Source organism: Macaca thibetana, chromosome 11, assembly GCF_024542745.1.
Source record: "Macaca thibetana thibetana isolate TM-01 chromosome 11, ASM2454274v1, whole genome shotgun sequence".
NCBI lineage: Eukaryota > Metazoa > Chordata > Mammalia > Primates > Cercopithecidae > Macaca > Macaca thibetana.
In genome coordinates this window covers 128,644,683-128,665,882 of record NC_065588.1, presented here as the reverse complement: position 1 = coordinate 128,665,882, position 21,200 = coordinate 128,644,683, and the positions used below count along the sequence as shown (strand labels likewise).

Here is a 21,200-nt window from a genome sequence, read left to right as displayed (position 1 = left end):
GGCGCAGGCCCAGGGCAGCCTCCGGGAGGGCAGGGCAGGAGCAGGCGCAGGCCCAGGGCAGCCTCTGGGAGGGCAGGTGCGGTCAGAGCTGCTTGGCTTTCCTGGTCACGTTCTTTGGAGCAGGAGGAATCCGTTAATAGCTCGGAAAAGTGAAAATCCCACGGACCTGATTTTGCCGGTGAGGAAGGTTGCCGTGGGTGCCTCGTGGCAGGATTTCTGGAGCTCTCATCTTCCCTGTCTGTTCTCTGCAGCATGGCCTCATATCTTCTTTCACAAAGAATTCCTTCCAAAGAGGCAGGGTTGCTTGATCCCACCAGGAAACAAGGACAAATGATGAAGAAACTGGTAAAAGTGTGGAGACGCCCAGCCTGCGGCTGCAGGGCTCAGGACCAAATCCCTCTAAACCCACTGTGGGATGGAGCCGCCAGTGGTCCCTGTAGCTGCACTGGGGGTCACAGGGAGTGGCCGGTGCTGCCACAGCCCAGGGGCTGGAGATGGGGCCTCCAGCCTGGGAAGCCAGTAGGGCCTTCGGACGGGCATCTGGAGAGTTTGCTCTGCTCTTCCCCACCCCCAACACCCTGGCTTCACCGACAGCCCAGTGCTGGGCACCGTGCAGGCAGGGAAGGAGAGGCCCAGTACTGGCACTGGTGTTCCCCAGGCAGCTTCTCTCAGCAGCTATGGAATAGTGACAGCACTGACTCCACCAGCTGAGGAAGAAGATCGGATCCGAGGCAGCAAAGGCTCCTTTACCCCAGTGCACGCCCAGTGCAGGGCTCAGGGTCCCTGAGCTCCATGTCCACCATCCGCACAGTCCTGGGACAGGGACTCGACGGTGGCCCACCTGTGACCAAGGAGGACCCTCAGCCAGGAGAAATCAGGCAGCTCAGCGGGCAGCAGCGTCTGGACCAGGGGCTGCTTGGTTCTCTTAAGCACAGGCGCAGCAGTGAGGGGAGGCATGGAGCCCCAGGGTGGAGGGAGGATGGGAATGGCAGCCTCTCTCTTCAAAACACTCAGTGGGAGGCCTGGCAACCCTCATTCCTCCGCAAGGAAGCTGTGAGCAGCGGCATGGCCAGGGTGTTCCCTAACCCCCGTGCAAGTGACGGGACCACAGCACGTAGGCCAGTGAAGGCCCAGCTCCTCCGCACCTTCTGGCCAATGAAGCAGATTCAGGCAAAGCTGGGGGCGTCTGCCAAGCCCCCTTAGCTGTGTAACGTGACACTCGCTGGTTCCAGGGATTCGGATGTGGACAGCTTTCGGGCTGCTGCCAACCACATGGAGTAAAACAAGTTTGCCATTCGTGCAAGGCAGGGCGGCTGGAGGACAACAGCATCCTTTGGGATTAAATAGATGATGACAAAGCCAGTTCAAGGGACAGGCTAACTGGCAACACAACAAGAGATCAAGCCGATGAGATGAAAACCAAGAGAATGAAAATGGAGAATGAAGCCTCGGGAGGCAGGAGATAAACCGGGAGAGGAAACGTTCACTTAACAGAAGTTACAGAAGAGAAAACAGGGATGGCAGATGGGAATGCAGTCACATCATTAACAGAACAAACTTCCTGGAGCTGAACGTCGACATGAGTGTGGATTGCCAAGTGTGACTGTAAAGTGTGGATTGCCAAGTGTGACTGTGATTCGCTTCAAGATATGCCCTGACCAAATCTAGGATCCCAACAACAACAACAAAAATCAGTGTCCAGAGACAGGCAGAAACAAAATGCCTGTCTGAAGAAGAAAGAGGGTCCTGCCGACCTCAGAACACTCGCAGGCAGCACTGGGCGCTGCATGAGGTGAAAAAACCGTCGAGCCTGGAGTTCTATACCCAGCACAATTATCAAGCCAGCATGAGGAGCAACGAAAGAGACTTCCAGACATTTGAGGGCTCAGCAAGTTTACTTTCCACACAGCCCTTCTTCAGACTTCTTTAGAGACATACTTCAGTGGGATGAGAGGACCTCCAGGACCTGAGCAGACATGGGATCCACAGGGCGATGGAGCCTACCCAGGCTTAGAGTGAAGAGGGCCCGGGGGTGGCCGCTGGGCAAACAATTGATGCAAAGGGACCTGGGAGTGAGAAGGCCATGAGGCGAGGGCACTGAGGGCCAGCCCTGTAGTCGGGAACATCTCTGGGAAGATGGGGCTGTGCTCCCCGGTCACATCGCCAGGAGGCCTGAGCTCACATGGCAGCAGAGCACGGCTGTCGGGAGGAGCTGCTCCATGCCACGTTGCGTGGGTTCAAACATGGTTCTGATGCTGACCAGCCCTGTGACCCTGTGTGTGTGGCCTGACCTCTCTGAGCCTCAGTTTCCTCATCTGCAAAATGGGGTGAAATACAGAGCCTATGTCCCAGGGGTGTTGTGGAGAATGACATGTTAATGTGTATGAAGGGCACTTGCTCAGTAGATATTATTATTATTATTATCTTTTTGTCTTCTCCAAAAGGGCATGTGAAAAGTCAAGATCCAAACCTAAAACAAGTCAAAATATGCATAATTCTGAGAAATTGATAGTGTAACAGGAAAATCAATGATACTGTCTTGACCTTTGAAAGTTCTTCATTAAGCAGCACAGGTTTAGTGGGTGATAGAATATTTCCGTCATAGTGTCCATGCCGTGCTGGTGCCATGGTGGATTGTAACTACGTAATCCTGATGTGGGCATGTCAATTTACTGCTTTTTTTCTTTCTTTCTTTCTTTTTTTGAGATGGAGCCTCACTCGCTCTGTCGCCCAGGCTGGAGTGCAGTGGCGCGATCTCAGCTCACTGCAACCTCTGCCTCCTGGGTCCAAGCGATTCTCCTGCCTCAGCCTCCCGTGTAGCTGGGATTACAAGTGCGTGCGCACCACCACACCTGGCTAATTTTTATATTTCTAGTAGAGATGGGGTCTTGTCATGTTGGTCAGGCTGGTCTCCAACTCCTGACCTCAAGTGTTCTGCCCGCCCCGGCCTCCCAAAGTACTGGGATTGCAGGTGAGAGCCACCACGCCTGGCCTGCCCACCCCGGCCTCCCAAAGTGCTGGGATCACAGGTGTGAGCCACGGCACCCGGCCTGCCCACCCTGGCCTCCCAAAGTGCTGGGATCACAGGTGTGAGCCACCACGCCCGGCCTGCTTTGCATTTCAGAACCACCCCGTCGTCAAGTCCTGTGAACACTCACTCACGGTGATAGAGCCGAGGGTGGGTGTCACAGATGCCTTTAGGGGTGTAAAAGTAGCGGCACAGCTGAGCGGCAGGTGGATCAGGGCGCCCATTTCTCATCTGATGAGGCAGGGAGTCTGGAGATGCTGGCTAGAGTCAGAGCTTCCAGAAATAGAGGCTTACGTATTCCTTTTGAAGCCACCAAGGTAACCACAGGATCACTAAAAATAATAGCTAAGAAAAATCGAGGGAAGGAGGGGGGCAGGGGAAGAAGGTGGGGTGAAAACGGGCTCAGCCCCTCATTTTTCATGCCAAGAAGTCAGGGGACCTCGTCTCAGGCTGACGAGGCGAGACCTGGATCTGCAGCAGACACAGTGAAAAGGACTCAAACCAGAAAAAGGCATCTCCTCTGAAGTGTGGCGCTTGGAGAGGAGACAGAGCACACAGTCGTCAACTCTCTGTTTCGTGATTTTCTGGATTGTTTGAATTTTTTAACTCGTGCATGTTTTATTTTACAAGTGAAAAAGTAAAGCCCCAATGCCGGGCATCGGGCAGCCGTCCGGAACCACACTCAGCCACCCTCCTGCCAGGTGTCAAGCCCCAATGCCAGGCATCAGGCAGCCGTCCAGAACCACGCTCAGCCACCCTCCTGCCAGGTGTCAAGCCCCAATGCCAGGCATTGGGCAGCCGTCCGGAACCACACTCAGCCACACTTCTGCCAGGTGTAAAGCCCCAACGCTGGGCATCGGGCAGCTGTCCGGAACCACACTCAGCCACCCTCCTGCCAGGTGTCAAGCCCCAAGGCTGGGCATCGGGCAGCCGTCCGGAACCACACTCAGCCACCCTCCTGCCAGGTATAAAGCCCCAATGCTGGGCATCAGGCAACCGTCCGGAACCATGCTCAGCCACCCTCCTGCCAGGTGTCAAGCCCCAATGCCAGGCATTGGGCAACCGTCCGGAACCACGCTCAGCCACCCTCTGGCCAAGCGGCCAATCCCCACCTGAGGCCTGAGCCCTGGGAATGATGAGGTCTCTCTCGAGGTAGAAGCTGCTGCGCCTGCCTCTGGGAGACCTCCAATTCCAGACTTTCCAAAGTGAACAATGCAAGTGCAGTATTGATATTTTAAAATAGCATGATTACGTATTTATCGCACAGTATTAACAAAGGGAAGTGATTTGTGTCGTTTTTCAATTGTACGTCCAATCTGTAGCCTTCAGTCCTACATAAATAAGAACACTTTGTTTATCCATTTAAAATAGAATATTCCAGAAAGTCCAGAGGTTCCAGGAGGCTCAAAGCCTCGGCTCTGCGGAGGGGAGAAACCCACTCACTGCCCTGCTGCGGGGGGAGGGTCACGGACTGGAGTCTCCCCAGGGCATCGGTCCCTGCCCGGAGCAGGAATCCTACAGAGACCCCGCCGGGCCCCAGGAGCTGGTGCCACAAGAGAAGGGCCCCTCCCATGCGGGCAGCTGTGGGACGTCAGCATCGGGTATTTCCCAAGTTTGTGTTTCCACTGGCCCTCCTCCGAGGACCAGAGACCTCTCTGTGCAAGCTGACAAAAGGCAGCCCAGCCCCAGGGGTCCATGCCGCCTCTTCCTGGGCACCTGCCTCCCAAATCCACGATGCCCCAGAGACTCCCAGCTCAGAGACAGCCAACGGTGCCATCTATGGGGGCAGATACCCCTCGCACCCCCGTCCCCGTGGGATGAGCATCCCCAAGGCACGTCCACTTGCCCAGCACAACTGAGCACCTAGAACTTTCCCTGGCCCGGCCCCCTTGGGCACCCGCGCCATACACCCTGACAAAGCCGTGGAGCCTCCCCATCAGCCCAGAGGTTCCACCGGCCCCTTTCCAGTCGACGCTGCCCCAGCCCGGGGTCCCCGTCCCGCCCCGATGGCTGTGGGATGGGATTGGGATTCCGTCTGTTCTTGAACCTCACGCCGGTGGCCACACGGGATGAGGTCTCCTGTGTTGATTCTTTGACTTGGCGTCACGTGTGTGAGCCGCGTCTTGGCTGCTGCCTGTGTCGACGGCTCGGTTCTTCCTACCCCAGAGTAGCAGCATGCATGCGGATATGTGTCCAGCTCAGGGCTGGTGGGGTTGGTGGCAGTGGCGTGGCGTTTAAAACACCTGATCTTCTTAGAGTCGTTGCAGTTTTTGAGTTAATATTTTTAGCATCGGTAGGTCTGACCGTCAGAGCAGTTTCGGGTTGATAGAGACTGAGCGGAGTTCCCGCATCCTCCACCCTCCAGGCACAGTGCCCGGGCGTGAACGTGCGTGAGTGTGACTGTGTATCGAGCCGACGCCGCCCGATGCAGGCGGCTCACCCAGGGCCGTGGCTCACAGGGGCTCACTCAGTGTCACACCTGCTGTGGGTTTGGACAATTGCGTAAGAACAAGTATTGGCCAGTGCAGTGACTCACGCCTGCAATCCCAGCACTTTGGGAGGCCTAGGTAGGTGGATGGCTTGAAGTCATGGGTTCAAGACCAGCCTGACCACCACAGTGAAACCGTCTCCACTAAAAATACAAAAATTTGCCGGTTTTGGTGGTGTGCCCAGCTACTCAGGAGGCTGAGGTGGGAGGATCGCTTGAGCCTGGGAGTTCCAGGCTGCCCGGCTGCAGTGAGCTGAGATAGTGCCACTGCACTGCAGTCTGAGTGACAGAGCAAGACCCTGAATCAAAAAATACATAGTAACAAATTCCACCATTACAGCATCACACAGAGTCCACCGCCTTCAGAGCCCATGCACCACCCATTCATCCCTCCCTCCTCCGCCCAGCACCGCCCTTCCCTCTGCACTTTCTGGAATGTCCCAAGCTGGCAGCCTCCCATCTGCAGAGTTTGCTGGGCTTGCACCGGGGGCGGGGGAAGTGGCCGTCGGGGAGAGGGGTGGGAGGGGAGTCTCCTGGGTACAGATGCAGCGTGTCCTGGGCCTGCCTGACCTCCTTCTCTTCCTTTCCCCCAGGCCTCGCCAAGCCCATCGGCCTGGTGGAGGGGCCAGGAGGCCTGGGCCAGGGCGGCTTGGCGGCCACCCTGCGTGATGACGGCCAGGAGGCGGAAGGCAAGTATGAGGAGTACGGCTACAACGCTCAGCTCAGTGACCGCATCTCCCTGGATCGGAGCATCCCCGACTACCGGCCCAGAAAGTGAGTGAATGAGCTGCCCCCCGATGCTGGCTGGAGAAGTGAGCCGCCCCCACTCCGGGCCAGGGAAGTGAGTGGCCCCACCCCGCGCCGGCCGGGGAAGTGAGTGGCCCCCCACTCCGGGCCGGGGAAGTGAGTGGCCCCCACCCCGCGCCGGCCGGGGAAGTGAGTGCCCCCCCGAGCCAGCTGGGGAAGTGAGTGGTCTCCCGAGCTGTGGGCTCCTGGGAGAAAGGCGCAAAGGTCTGCTGTGGGAAAGTGGAGCGGTCAGGAGTCCCGGCCCGTGGGGCCCTCCTGCCTCCTCCGTCTTCCCTGTCTCTCTCCGTCTCTCCCTCTCTCCTTCTCTCAATCTCTCTGTATCTTCTGTCTTTCTCTCTCTCTCTGTGTCTCTCCCCCTCCCCCACTTTTGGCTGCGGGCGTCCTTCCCAGGGCCTACCCCAGGCTTGGGGCACCCCTGCCGTAGCTGCATCTGGGGACCGCGGAAGCCGGGCTGAGGCATCATGGCTCATGCAGCACAGGCACCCTGTGTCAGGCCCTGCCAGCCCTGGTCCCACCTGCTGTGGCCTCTCACTGCTGAGCTGGGTGTCGCTTGTGTCTGAAGCGAAGGGCATTCCCGTTCCATCCGTGGCCTGCGCACCTCCCATCCTGTCGCCCCCCAAGCTGCAAGAGTGGGTGAATCAGGAGCCAGGCCCTGGAGGCTACGGCTTTGCCTCAGTGCCACTCGGGATGGAGCCTGGTCTCTGACCCTCACACCTGCCCTGAGGGAGCAGCCACGACAAGGCAGGATTTGCCAGCCCCTTCTGCGCCTCTGTCCACAGAGCCCAGCCCATGACAGGATGCTCCCTGGGAGGGCCCCTGGTGGCATCGTCCTGCAGAAGCCGGGCGCTCAGGGCTGCCCAGCAGGGCCGCGTTGTCACCGTGGGGTGGTGGCAGGTGGCCTCAGCCATACTTGCCTCCTCCTGGAGCTGCCAGAGGGAGAGCAGGTGGGAGGGCAGCCCCCTCTGCAGCTCCTGGTGTGGTCAGCCTGCCCCACCCACCAGGGGACCCTGACACCAGGATTCTTGGGCCAGGAGCTCATTTGAGATGGGGATGGGGAGGCTGGCAGGGAAGAGAACAGGGGAGGAAAGGCGTGTCTCAGCCCCATTCCATTCCTTGTGACTCAGGCAGTGGTTCCCAGGGTGTTCACTCAGCTGCTCTGGGGTTCCCCGCGTGTGGACGGAGGGACGTGAGATGGCCAGACAGGCCTGCGGTGTCTGGGGGTGCAGGGAGCGCCCCGGGCCACGTAGAGGTGGCTGTGGGAAGCTGGAGCTCCCTGTTCTAGCCAGGTGGGGCCCACTTCACACCTTTCCCACAAACACGCCCTGGGAACCGATTCTAGGTGTGATGAGTCTTCCTTAGACAGCAGAGTGGTGCAGGTGAGGCGGGCCCAGCTCCCGAGGCTCTGATTCCTCCTGGAGGGGGTCTCCACGAGTCATTTAGACAAACAGGGCTGAGGCCTGGGCACGGAGGCTTTGGCACCTGAACCACATCCAGAGTGCGACATTATTTTATTTTCATTCCACTTATTTTCATGGTTACCATGATTTAACACAAGCGATGCCAGCTTTCCATTTGCAGCGGTGAAATGAAGATTCCTTTTCAAATAAAAAATGCATTTAGTTTTAAAATAGGCCAATTTAAAGAAACATGCTCCGTAAGTAAGAACACAGTGGTGTTTTCATGTGGTGCCAGCTACAGACTTGGGGCTGGAATGACTTCGGTTTGGAAAGTGGCTGGTGCACGTCGGCTGACCTGTGCACTGAGTGTGCACGGTGTGTGTGTGTGCATGTGTGTGCGCACGTGTGTGTGTGCACGCGTGTGCGTGTGTGCACGTGTGCAGGCATGTATGTGCGTGTGTACATGTGTGCACATGTGGGTGTGTGTGGGGGGGGGTTTGAAGGTTCCTGTGTGTCCTAAATTTGGGGGTGAACTCTGCTGTCAGGGCTAGCCTCACTGCTGGAGTGAGCACCGTTCTTGGCTATGAGCCTCTAGGCAGCTGTTGTGCGGCAGGAAACCCCGTCTGCCAAGATAAAGTCTGGCAGGAGTGGCCAGTCCCAGCTTCGTTCTTATGTCACAGAAGACGACATTGGAGTGAACCTTGAAAGAACTGGCATTTGCTCTGTACCCTCACTGATAGAAACCCAGTTTACAGATATTCTGGTTTGAAGGCACACAGCTATCTGCCTCCTGAATTAGAGAATGTGAATTTTATATAGATATTTACACATCTATTTATATCCCATTTCTTTCCCCAAAAAAGTGAGGAGGCTTTGACACCAGTGAAACACACACCCCACGCCCAGCCCGCCCCTGCACTTGTGGCCGAGAAGCTCGAACGCGAAGGCCTCCTGGCCCCTCGCCTGCCCCTCGCAGGCCCTGCCCACGGTCTCTCCAGCTCCGCACCCAACCTGGAGCTTCCCCAGTGCCTGCAGAATAGATCACAGGGAATTATTCACCTGCAACAGCCCTCACAGCGTACCACTTAGAAAGCAGACCCCGGTGGACGCCGGGTCTTATCCATCTTCCCAGGGACCACTTTCCGAAAAGGAGCTTGGGTGGAGAGACCCGAACCCAGTGCGGCTCAGCGAGTATGGCTGGGAAGCATCTCCACGGTGCCCGGCCTTTCCCTGGGGTCATTGAAGAACTGCTGGCTGCAAGGGGCTGGCTGCAGACCATGCACTGTTCCCTTAATTCCTGCAGCGAGCTTAGAGGCAGAGCCTGTTATTGTCCCATTTTATACATGGGGAAACTGAGGCAAGAAAGGTTAAATCTCCTTATTGAGATCCCACAGAGAGTAGGTGGTGGCAGAGCGGGGACATGGAGTCTAGAGATTTTACAGAAAGAGTGGAAACCCCAGTCATTCTGAGGGACCAGACGGGGGTGCAGGCTGAAAGCTGAGCCCGGGAGGGGCTGGGGGGCCGCCCTGAGGGGTCTCTTCCCCGGGGTCTCGTCTCCCTCTGGGGCGGGCTCTGTCCCACTCCTTCCTCTGCTGGCTCAGGAGTTGGGGGGCTCCGCCTCCTTTCCACAGCTGCTGACTGCCGGCCTCCTTCCGACTCTGGGCTGGGGGCACAGCCTGCCTCCCTCTCCAGCCCTTTGGGGAGGACGTGGGCCCCCTTCCCCTAACCGCTCTCGGAAGCTTCCACGCACACCCCTTCCGGACACTTTGCTTCACAGACACAGACAGGGCAGCTCACAAGGTTCTGTTTTCACCCAGAGTCTCCATGCTGCCAGGCCGCAGGCGTCCTCGGGATGCCTGTGGGGCACATCTGTCTCCAGGGCCTCCTGTGAGTGCCTCCTGTCCTTCAGGCATCTCCTCACCTTGGAGAAGACACATTGGTGTCCCTCATCCTCCAAAAAGAAACCCCTTACTGCTGGCCATCCGGATGGGTCAGTCAATAAGACATAAAATCCAATTAAAAATGGCTCAATCCAAAAAGGGACTCTGTTGACTCAGGCAACTGAAAGGTGAGGCTTCAGGTATGGCTTGATCTAGGGGATAGTCCACCCCTGACTGCTCTCGGGTTAGATGTACCTTGACTCCCTTAGGATCCTCGCAGGAAATTGATGGTGCCCTCACGTGGACATGGGCAGAATCCAGGAGACCCGGTGGACACTGGGCATCCAGGAAGTGGATCCAGGAGACCCGGTGGACACTGGGCATGCAGGCAGTGACCACGGTGAATCCAGGAGACTCGGCGGACACTGGGCATCCAGGAAGTGGATCCAGGAGACCCGGCAGACACTGGGCATCCAGGCAGTGACCACGGTGAATCCAGGACACCCGGTGGACACTGGGCATCCAGGAATTTGATCCAGGAAGTGACCGCACTGGAATGTTCTTCTCTCCACGGCCTGAAGGGACAGGGGCGAGAATCACAGGTGCCCAGCCAAGAGTTGGAGCTGCAGAGAGAGGACAGGGGGTAGGGACAGTAACTCTGGAGAGAAGAAACCACTGCCAAGACGGTGGGGAGGGGATCTGGGATGCCCCTCATTCCTTCCACCCTTCAGGCTCTGGGGCTGCCTCCCAAGACTGAACCCAACAGAAGCCCGACGGCGGAGGAGCCTGGCAGGAAGCCCACAGCGGTCGCACAGGGGACAGCATGGGGCTGAGCTGAGCAGAGCCTGGGCTCGGGGAGGGGAGATCCCAGGGAGGAACTGACCCGCGCCGTCCTCAGGCTCCTGGTGTGGCAGCTGCAGCCACCGTCCCCACTGAGGACTCTGGACCGTCCCAGCAACCATGCAAGCGACAGTCTCGGGCGACTTTCATTGGCCCATAGTGGGTCACGTGCTTGTCTGGGACCCAATCACAGCCAACAGCCTGGGGAATGGCGTTCACTGATTGGTCAAGCCTTGTTACACGTTCCCTGTGGGAAACGAGACTAAATCCGCATTGGAGGGGGCTGGGGAGCGGGGCCGCCCCGGCGGAAACCGGGGTTACTGGGGAGCACAGAGACCCCGCGGCCCCTGCCGTCCCACACGCGGCCCTCTGCGGTGACAGTCACCGTGCCCTGGTCTGATGGCAGCCACTGGAGGCTGAGTCCTGTTGGGACGGGCTGGGTGACGGGGTAGAGGCCTCCCCGGGGGCCCAGCGTCCACACCAGGGGCTAGTGGCATTTTCTGTGATGCCTAGGGGCAGAGTTGGACCTTCAGGGACACCGAACCCGCTCTAGAAGTGACTTCGGGCACCGAGCTTGCATGTCCCTGGCCTCCCGTGGCCTCAGCTGCAGGGCCGACAGCTCCAGGCTCCCCAAGCACGAGGAGCGGCCCTGCCTGCCCGGGCCCGAGCGGCGTGTGCCCTGGGAACACCCTTTGGTGTGGGCAGCAGTCAGGTCTTCTGTCCCGGGTTGGAAGAGCGAGCAGAGAAGGGACGCTCAAGTGAGCCCTCCCGATTCCCCTAAACCAGCGGCTGGAGACACGTCCAGATGGCGGGCCTGGCCCCAGGGAGGGCAGCTCCGCCTCCACTTCCTCTGGGCTTTCTCCACCGCCCTGAGTCACTGGCCTGCAGGTGTTGGGGACAGCGGGGCCCGGGTCTGGCATGGTTTCTCTGGCTGTGTCAGCACCGGCTCCCGGGGAGGCTGCCTGGCTCAGACTCTCCCGGGCGGGGGCTGTGGGTGTAGATGGCACCATCGGGTTAGAGGCCTCGTGTTCCAGCCTGCTGTGCTATTTTTAAGTCCTCAAATAACTTGTATGTTGGATGCCTAATTATTTTATTTTTGGTATTTTTTTAAACTCAGAAGTCTGGATTATCCACACCTTGAGACACACCCAGAGAGCACGACGCGGCGTCCCCGCTGTGGTAGGAAGGAGGTTTAAACAGGGTCTTGTGAGGCGGCTCTCTCGCCGTGGTAGGAAGAGTGTGACGTGGCACTCGCGGCGCCCCGCTGCAGTAGGAAGGAGCTTTAAACAGGGTCTTGTGAGGCGGCACCCATGCTGTGGTAGGAAGAGCGTCACGCGGTGCTTACGCTGTGGTAGGAGGAGTGTGACGCGGCGTTCAAGCTGTGGTAGGAAGGAGGTTTAAATAGGGTCTCATCACACAGCGCTCACACTGTGGTAGGAAGGGTGTGACCCGGTGCTCATGCTGTGGTAGAAAGGAGGTTTAAACAGGGTCTTGCCGGAGCCCCCCCACCCCCGGTAAAACCCTGGATGACTTTAACCCCCACTCCCAGCCCCCAGGGGCCTCGGGGAGCCCAACAGCCTGGCCCCTGCCTACTGTCCCCAGGGCTTCTCCAGAGCCCGCAGGGGCCAGAGGGTGGGGTTAGAATGGGGAGAAGGAGTTTAGAAAAACCAGAGAGGGTGTGGGGGTGAGGGGAAGGGGGCCGGGGTGGACGGAGGGCCTCAGAGCTGCTGGCCGTGGTCAGGGCGCCACTGAGCGGGTGGCTTATAAACAACACATGGAGTTTCTCACCGTTCTCGAGGCCAGAAGTCCAAGGTCAGGGTGCCGGTGGGGTGGGGCCTGGCACAGGGTCTCTGTCAGGTTGTCGGCAGCTGTCCCCTTGTATCCTCCTGGGGTGAAATGGGCGAGGCAGCTCGGGACTCCCTTGAATATGGCATGAATCCCATTTCCCGATCACGAGGCTCCACCCCACAACCTTGTCACTCCCAAAGGTCCCGCCTCCTGATAGTGTCACTGGTTAGAGGGTCACAGCTTCAACATGTGACCGTGGGAGGGACACAGATGTGCAGACCACAGAGCTAGGGCCTCTGAGGACCGCCTTGGCCGGGACGCTCAGGAAGCCTGGGTGTGAGTGAAGCCTCGGCTGGGACGTGCAGGGAATCTGGGTGTGAGTGAGGCCTCGTGTGAGGGGCTCCCCTGAGTGCACATCCCAGGCCCTGAGTCCAGCAGAACCTGAAGCTCCTCCCTAGGCCCTGCCATTGTGTGAACCAAAGCATGTCTGCCTCTCCCCAGGCTGACCTGGATTTCTGTGACTGCCACTGTTGGATGCTGACTGAGAGGCAGGGCCTCAGCTTCAGAAGAGAGGCTCAGAGCCATGCTCGGGGCAGGGGCTCCCCAGCCCCTGGAGAAGTGTCTCCCCAGCCGGAGTCCCGGCTGCAGCTCAGGCGCCAGGCTGCAGTCACACCTGCTCAGCGACTCCCTCGCCAGGCTGCCTCATGCCTGGGCAGCGACTCCCTCGTGGCTGACGTCCTGGGACTCAGCACACTTTGTCTAGAAAGGGCCAGATGTCGACATTTGAGGCTTCTGGGCCCCACAGTCTCCGTGGGGATAGCTGTTGAGGGATAGTTATCAGTTTCCCCAACCCTGTTGTTGTGGCAGAAGGGTGGCCACGGTCAGTCCCATGTGAGCGGGCATGGCTGGGAGCCGGGCCCCTGCATCCATGGCAACAGATGGTGGCAGGACTTGGCCCCTGGGCCGCCGTGCACTGGCTCCTGTTATACGGTGTGCGTTTTCCCAGAATCTCACTTCTTCACAGAGCCCATTGTGGCAGATGGTATTTTCCAAGGATGGATGGAAACACGCCTTCCAGAACCTCGTTCCTGCCCTTGAAACCCGTGGGATTCTGCACCCATCAAGACAGGACATCCAGGGTGATGCTACGTGCCTTCAGGGCGGCTGTGGGAAGGTGAGTTGCTTCTAGCCCAGTGCTGGTAGCAGAGCCGGGGCTGCAGGGGAGTCCTCAGCAGTCCTGGAACCACCGGGCTGTGAGGCAGCCCACACGCCTCACACGGGGAGTCGACGTGGACGGACCCTGGGCAGCACGAAGAGAGGCGTCCAGCCAGTGCCAGCGCTCCAGCTGCAACCCAGAATCCCCCAGCAGGTCTGCCTCAGTGCCAACCCTGGCAACCGTGGCAGAAAGTCACACGGCAGTCCGGTCACTGCATGAAGCCACACGCTGGAGGCCGGCTATGCAACAAGGACAGGGACATGGGCGAGGAATGGCTCAGACTGGACGTGGCATCGCGGTGACACACGGGCATGTGATGTTAGCAGGCGTCTGTGGGAGTCTTCCATCCCCTGCAGGCAGCCACGAAGCTGCATCTTGTCCCACATGGGTGGGTGTGCCTGGCTATTGCAGGCCTCAGAAGAGTCCATGGATGATTAAAGAAGTAAACAAAAGCAAGCTCAGCCGGGCCCACTCAAAACTCAGACTTGGATTTCCTGCATGGCTTTAACCCCTCAGACGCCAACTATCTCGGCAGAAACTGCACTGCTGATTGGTTTGGTTTGGTGGGTCTAGTCGTCGGAAACACACATAGAACGTAGGAGTGTGTGCATGCCTGTACATGTGCATGTGTGTCTGCGTGTACATGTGTGCATGTATCCATGTGTGTGCCCACAGGTGTGTGTGTGTGCACGTGTGTGATGTGTACGTGTGTGTGTCCGCAGATGTGTGTGCATGCGTGCGTATGTGGACATGTGTGCACGTGTGTGATGTGTGTGCGTGTGTGTATGTGTGTGTCTGCATGTACATGTGTGCATGTATCCGTGTGCGTGCCCACAGGGGTGTGTGTGTGCACGTGTGTGATGCGTACGTGTGTGTGTCCGCAGATGTGTGTGCATGCGTGCGTATGTGGACATGTGTGCACGTGTGTGATGTGTGTGCATATGTGCGTGTGTGTGTGTTCTGGCTCCAACAGGTGATTCCATCCGCTTTCAAACCAACTCCTCACCACTTTCTCCATGAGCTGCGTTACTGATTTTCTTTGTCGGGCAGTAGATGCTTTTCTAATTAGGCAGTGGCTTTAATTATGCCGTAAAGCACGTAACATAGGTCCTGAGTATTAGGACTGGCCCATGGGATAATGAAAGGAAGACTGGCAAATCCAAATTAAGCAGAATCATAAAAATGAATGACCTTATCTGAGAAGCCGTCCTACATCCCAGCACAGTAACATACCCCTGCTCTGTGTGTGTGGAGTCTTCATGCATATTAATCGTGTAAGCCTGAGCAGCCTGGCCGTCAGCTCTAATCGGTGCATATTTAGTGGATGGCACTTTGAGGAGCTGGGAGCAGGTACCTCAGCCCAGTCCGGCTTCCTGACGAAGGTGCTCTGTCTAAAGCCTCCTGCGTTTCGGGTCTGTGATGAGAAGTGGGGAACGTGGACATTGAGGATGGGAGAAGCCAGGCACCATTGTGGAGACGTGCGGCGAGCCGTGTGGCTTTTCCGAGGGGCAGCTACCAGGTTTTGTTTCTCATCAAAGGGTGGGAGCTGCAGCCGGTTCCCCAACTGACATCTTCCCGTTTCACGCATGCCTGGCTCCGTCCAGGCCTGGGGTCTGTGCCCTGGGAAGGAAATGTCTCAGGGGGAGTGGGACCCTCGGGTGAGCTCAAGGGGGACCCACTCCCACTGGGTGGTCTTTGCCTTTGAAGTAGCTCTGTGGGCCTCTATGGGCACAACTTCAAGCCAGTCTTGTCCTTGGTTCATGGAAGCCAAACCAGAAAGCTGTGGTTCCCGCCCTGTGGCTTCCTGCTGCAGTGTGGATTCCCTGGGACCTGTGGGGCAGAGCCTGCTCGATGCCGGGCAGCCCTGGACTCTCTAAGCAGGAAGAGCCTTCTCAGGCCTGGGATCCAGCTCCCCCCTCTCCCACACACACACCTGGGCACACGCACATGCACACACAGCGTCTCACCCACAGACGCAGCACACACCTGAAGACAGACGGACCTCAGATGGACACTGGCAGCCCAGCCGAGGCGCTCGTATCACCCACGGCTCCTGTTCACAAGGCGAAGGGCACGTGCCGATCACAGGCAAGCGCTTCCACACAGACCTGAATACTGTGGGTTTCATTTGCACGAAATCCACCTGTGCTGGAGCAGGACTCCTTCAACAGCAAGTGACAGAAAATCCATCTCAAATTGGCTCAAGCTAGACAGAGAGGCGGTGGGGAGAGAGACGGAGGAAGGGAGGGAAGTGTCCCTGCAATGACGAGGCCTGAGGAAGTCCTGGCGTTGGCCAGTAAGATTCATGGCTCAGGCAATGTCATCGGGCCAGCGTCTTGCCAGCTCTCCACGCTCCTCTTGGCCTTGCGGGCTTAGCCTGAGCCTCCACTGTCTGCAAGAGGCTGCAGCCGCTCCAGCCTCACGTCTTGTCTCCCGGAGCCCGGCCACCCTCTCCTGGCTCTGACTGGGCCGTGCATCTCTCTCTGAGCCTACTGCCATGCTGATTGGCTCAGACCTGGTTCTGTGTCCTCCGCTTCATCCAGGCTGGAACTCCACCCCGCTACTTGGGGAGTTCCTGCCAGGGTGAGCCCCACGTTTTACGGGGAGGAGGAGGAGGAGGAAAGGAGCCGAACAGGGCAACAGCAGAAGTCCATGGCCTGGCGAGGACAGCCTAGATGTGGGGAAAGAAGGGACAGGGAGGTGCTGAACCTTTACACATCACACCCTGCACGCCAGGCTGGATAGGGAGAGGCGGAGCGTGCAGTCTGGGGTTAAGGCTGGGAAGCCCCGATGGATGGCTTAGAAGTGAGTTGGTGACAACTGGACAGTTCCCCAGGTGGGGCAAGCACCTGAGTGGTGGGAACAGTCCCTGCTGCCAGGAGCCCACGGGGGAGGGTGCGTGTGTGTGCGGTGTATCTTGTGTGCACATGTGTGTCTGTGGTGTGTTCACAGATGTGTCTGCACATGTGTGCGTGTGTGGAGGCTATGTTCTTGTGTGTGGCATATGTTCACGTGTGCATGTGTGTGTGTGGTGCTGTACCTTCTAATTCAGCCCAAGCCACAACTTAGACTTTTAATGTTATGTTCAAACAAAACCATTTGGAGACTCACTGACAGCTTTGAGGCTTTGGATGCTGCCTGCTCATCACCTGCCTTCCCCTTTGCCGTGAGCGATGAATTCAAGCTCCGTAAAGGCCACACATGGAGCCCCGTGTGCGTCTACAGTTCTGGGTGCCGGGATGAGGCGGTGAAACAGCAAACCCGCAGGCAGAACCCCTGCTCCAGGAGCCCTGGCTGGCAGGAGAGCAGGGCAGGGATGCAAAGAGCAAGCCGGGGGTGGGGGCGGGAGAGGCAGAGCAGCACGCTGGAGGCTGGGGCCCTGGTGTGATTTTACGTTGAGCACGGGGTGAGCCTCTTGAAGGGTGAGGGCCCATGTGGCCATCCAGGTATCCAGGTGGGGGTGGGGAGCGCAAAGGCCCTGGGGCAGGAGCAGGCCTAGAGCACGGGCCACAGAGCCAGGGGCTGGGCCGCAGGGGAGTGAGCCAAAGGAAACTGAGAGGGGATGGTGGAGGGAGCAGCCTGGCTGAGCAACCCGGGCCTTTGACCTTCTCAGGGGTGATGGGAAGCCTGGAATTGCATGGGCCGGTGTGGAGGTCACCGTGACCTTGCCAGGCCTGGGGTTGCAGCCACAGTGCCCAGGGAGGTGAGAAGGGGCTGGCCAGGCTGCCTGTTGTGAAGAGCGGAGAAGTGTGAGAGGGACGTGGAGCAGGCGTCTGGCTTTTCTCTGGCCTGCAATGGGTTGGTGGGAGCGGGAACGGGCTGGCCTCACTGTGAATGTGAAAATGCTCGTTGGAGCCCACCACGGTGGGTCTTCCTTCAACAGCTAAATGCGCCGAAGGCCTCAGAGCTTGACAGGGTTGAATTTCCTCCGAGCCCCAAGGCCCTGGGAAGGGCGCCCTGTGCTCCCTGAATGGGGCGACGGCCGACATTCCTGGCCTGTCCCCAGCCGCGTCGCCTCTGCCCAGCCCTCAATCACTGCGGCTCTCAAGCGGCTCCGGGTGCCATGATCTTGTTCAACTCCGATGCTTTCCAAACACCATAAATTTTGTTTATTTTCTGTCTGACAGAAACGGTGCCACTTAAATCCCACAGAGAACCCTCGGGTTCCGCTCAGGCTGAGTTACTCGGGGGCCGCTGCTGGGCGGTTTACATTTGTTTCCTCTGTGACGTCGGAATGGGGAGGACGCTGCCTCCAGCATAGGGCCAGGGGCCAGGGCTGCTCACACAGAGCTGCTGAAGCCTATGGGGGCCCAGCTGTGGGTCCTGGGCTGCCCGCCCCCAGGAAGGGCACTTTGCCACCACTGAAGTGGGGCGAGCTGGTTCAGGCACAGCTGGAAACCAGAAGGAGGCAGCCAGCAGCAGCTGCACCAAACAAGAACAGGAGCCCCAGGCCTAGGTGGGCGGATCACGCGAGACCAGCCTGGCCAAAAAGGTGAAACCCTGTCTCTACTGAAAACACAAAAATTAGCCGGGTGTGGTGACACGCGCCTGTAATCCCAGCTACTTGGGAGAGTGAGGCAGGACAATAGCTTGAACCGGGAGGCGGAGCTTGCAGTGAGCCACTGCACTCCAGCCTGGGCGACAGAGTAAGACTCTGCCTCAAAAATAAAGAAGAAAGAAAGAACGAGAGTCCAGAAGCCACTGCTGCCCCCACCAGCAGAGTGGAACTGTGATTTCATAGAACAGACACAGCCTGGCAGCGAGAATGACCACAGAGCTCACAGCCACTTGGGTGGAATCTCAGGAACTCAAAAGTCAGGAGAAGGAGTGGGGCTCTGAGGCCTGTGTGCGGGAGACAATGGCCATGGCGTTGAATTCAAAGGCATGCCGGGCGCGACTGGGGATGGGAAGGTGTGGGGCAGAGCCATGGGGAAGGCCCAGCCCAGGCGCACACGAGGCCCAGAGACGGCAGCCTGCGAAGCGGAGGGGGGTGGACGCCGGGGTGATCACCCACTTTTCCTAAACTGGGCGTCGGGCACAGGCTTTGTATTGCTTCATTCATCGTTATATTTAATGTATGGTTGATAAATATCCCTTTAAAAATTAAAGACAATTTGTTCATTGAGAAGGGTACTGTATTATGGGTAAAACAAATTATTTTATGCTAACTAGTGCTGGGTGAAAAATGGGGTGTATGTATTACATTATTTCCAGTTTAAACAGCAATTTGTCTACAAAGGGTTGTGATGAGTGCCAGGTTGTTAGGTGCACATTAATGGCACCAAGTGCGATAGAGCATTCTCCTGCGGAAAACACAGAACAGTCCAGAAGGAATGTGCGACAACCTGCCCTGGCACTCCCACTGCTGCCGGGTGTCGTGGGAAGCTGGGAACTAATTTAGCGCCCGGCAGTGGGACGGTGGCACTGCGATGTTTTCTTCTGCACAAGTTTGCTGTGGGGCATCGTGGCGGGCCTGTGTGGAGCCACCGTCAGAACGCCAAGGAGCGCCTGCCCCGACCCCATCCTGCCCACGCCATTGCCCACTGTGTCCTGTTGAGGGGCGCTTCCCTGGGTCCTCGTGAGACCTGGGCCGGTCCCACAGAGGGGTCCCCGCCGTGCTTCCGTCCCCACGGTGCATCCCCCGATGGCTCTGGGGCTGCTCTGAGCTGGGGAGCCTGGCGGGGCGTGATGGCGTTCTCCCCTCTCCTGTCTCCTCCTCCCCCCACCCTCGAGCCCTGGCAGTGGCGGGTGACTGGAGTTTCGACGGCTGGCAAACGTGTCTCCAGGGCTCAAAGACAAACACGAGCTGTTCACGTGTGACCGCCCTGCTGAGAACGTGTGGCCCCATGTGGCCCCATGTGGCCGCTGCTGCCACAGTAACACACAGCACTGAAGGGTGCACGGGGGACGGGCACAGAGTGATGGGCGCAGAGTGACGGGCGCGGAGTGAAGGGCACAGTGACGGGTGTAGAGTGAAGGGCACAGTGACGGGCGCAGAGTGATGGGCGCAGAGTGAAGGGCACAGAGTGAAGGGCAGAGTGAAGGGCACAGTGATGGGCGCAGAGTGACGGGCACAGAGTGAAGGGCAGAGTGAAGGGCACAGTGATGGGCGCAGAGTGACGGGCACAGAGTGAAGGGCAGAGTGAAGGGCACAGTGATGGGCGCAGAGTGATGGGCACAGAGTGAAGGGCAGAGTGAAGGGCACAGTGACGGGCGCAGAGTGACGGGCACAGAGTGAAGGGCACAGTGAAGGGCACAGTGACAGGCGCAGAGTGATGGGCACAGTGACGGGCACAGAGTGACGGGCGCAGAGTGAAGGGCACAGTGAAGGGCACAGTGACGGGCGCAGAGTGACGGGCACAGAGTGGAGGGCACAGTGATGGGCGCAGAGTGACGGGCACAGAGTGAAGGGCACAGTGACGGGCGCAGAGTGACGGGCGCAGAGTGAAGGGCACAGTGACGGGCGCAGAGTGACGGGCACAGTGACGGGCGCAGAGTGAAGGGCACAGTGAAGGGCACAGTGACGGGCGCAGAGTGACGGGCGCAGAGTGACGGGTGCAGCGTCTTTTGTGGGGAAGCAGCGGACGGCAGCGGCTGAGGCACCTGCTCTCCCCTCTACTTGAATTTTTTTTTTTTTTTTTTTTTGAGACGGAGTCTCGCTCTGTCGCCGAGACTGGAGTGCAGTGGCCGGATCTCGGCTCACTGCAAGCTCCGCCTCCCGGGTTTACGCCATTCTCCTGCCTCAGCCTCCCGAGTAGCTGGGACCACAGGCGCCCGCCACCTCGCCCGGCGATTTTTTTGTATTTTTTACTAGAGACGGGGTTTCACCGTGTTAGCCAGGATGGTCTCGATCTCCTGACCTCGTGATCCGCCCGTCTCGGCCTCCCAAAGTGCTGGGATTACAGGCTTGAGCCACCGCGCCCGGCCTCTACTTGATTTTTAAGGACTGTGCTGCTGTTGTCTCATTCTCTCTGCCTCTGTCTCCTCCCTCCCTCCTTCCTCCCCGCTCTGTCTCTCTGCTTCATCTCCTCCTTCCTCTCTCTGAACCTCTGCCTCCCTGCCTCCTCCCCCACTCCCCTTCCTCCCTCTGTGTCGATGACTGACCATCATCTCCCTCTTACTTTTCTCCCACTCCACCTCCCTGACAGAATTCTGAAATGTATCTGGGCTCCAGCCAGAGTGAAGAGCACATTTCCTGGCATCCCTTGCAGGGTGCCGTGGCCATGGCTGTGGCTGTGTGGCCGGGCTCTGGCTGGGAGATGACGGCCAACAGCTCCACCTGGGACCTCAGACACATCCGATCCATTTCTTCTTAAAGAAAGAATTGAAGTCAATTAAAGTCAAATTGGGTTCCTATTGATTACAGTCGTAAAATCCGAACCATTATGTACCCAAGAGCTAGCATGTGAAGCCAGCTGTTCCCAGGGGCTCCTGTCCCTGGGGTTTATCTCCAGGTGGCACCTGGTAGGGCACAGAGATGGCATCACCTGCCGGATACTCCAGGCCCCAGCTCTCCGGTTTGCCCCCAGGCAGGGCTCCGTGAAGCCTGCAGGATTCCGTGCCTGCCTTTGCCTTCTGGAGGAGGTTCCTGGTGATCATATTTCAGGGAGACATGGGGTTTGGCGTGATTCTCAGCCCCGCTCCCCTCTATGACAACTTAGCTTCTGTTTCTCACACCCAGGATCAGAGGTGCTCACTATGTGCCAAGCTCAGTGTTAATCGATCCCATATTTTACAATTGTCTTGGCCACAGTCA

General features: G+C 58.3%; 1 protein-coding gene and 1 pseudogene across 2 annotated transcripts in view; one reads left to right on the top strand and one right to left on the bottom strand.

Annotated features, from left to right (window-relative positions):
* The window catches only part of GALNT9 (polypeptide N-acetylgalactosaminyltransferase 9), a 121,687-nt gene that overhangs the window by 27,926 nt on the left and 72,561 nt on the right, over positions 1-21,200 (top strand). The window contains exon 2 of the mRNA XM_050747774.1: positions 6,110-6,290. Within this exon, the coding sequence (XP_050603731.1) occupies positions 6,110-6,290 (181 nt within the window). The remainder of the gene's footprint in view (positions 1-6,109; positions 6,291-21,200) is intronic.
* Positions 11,760-20,066, bottom strand: LOC126930579 (uncharacterized; annotated as a pseudogene). Its single transcript, XR_007717625.1, has 3 exons — positions 14,758-20,066; positions 12,229-13,846; positions 11,760-11,819 (listed from the first exon to the last, which is right to left on the bottom strand). The product of XR_007717625.1 is annotated as an uncharacterized LOC126930579 (transcript).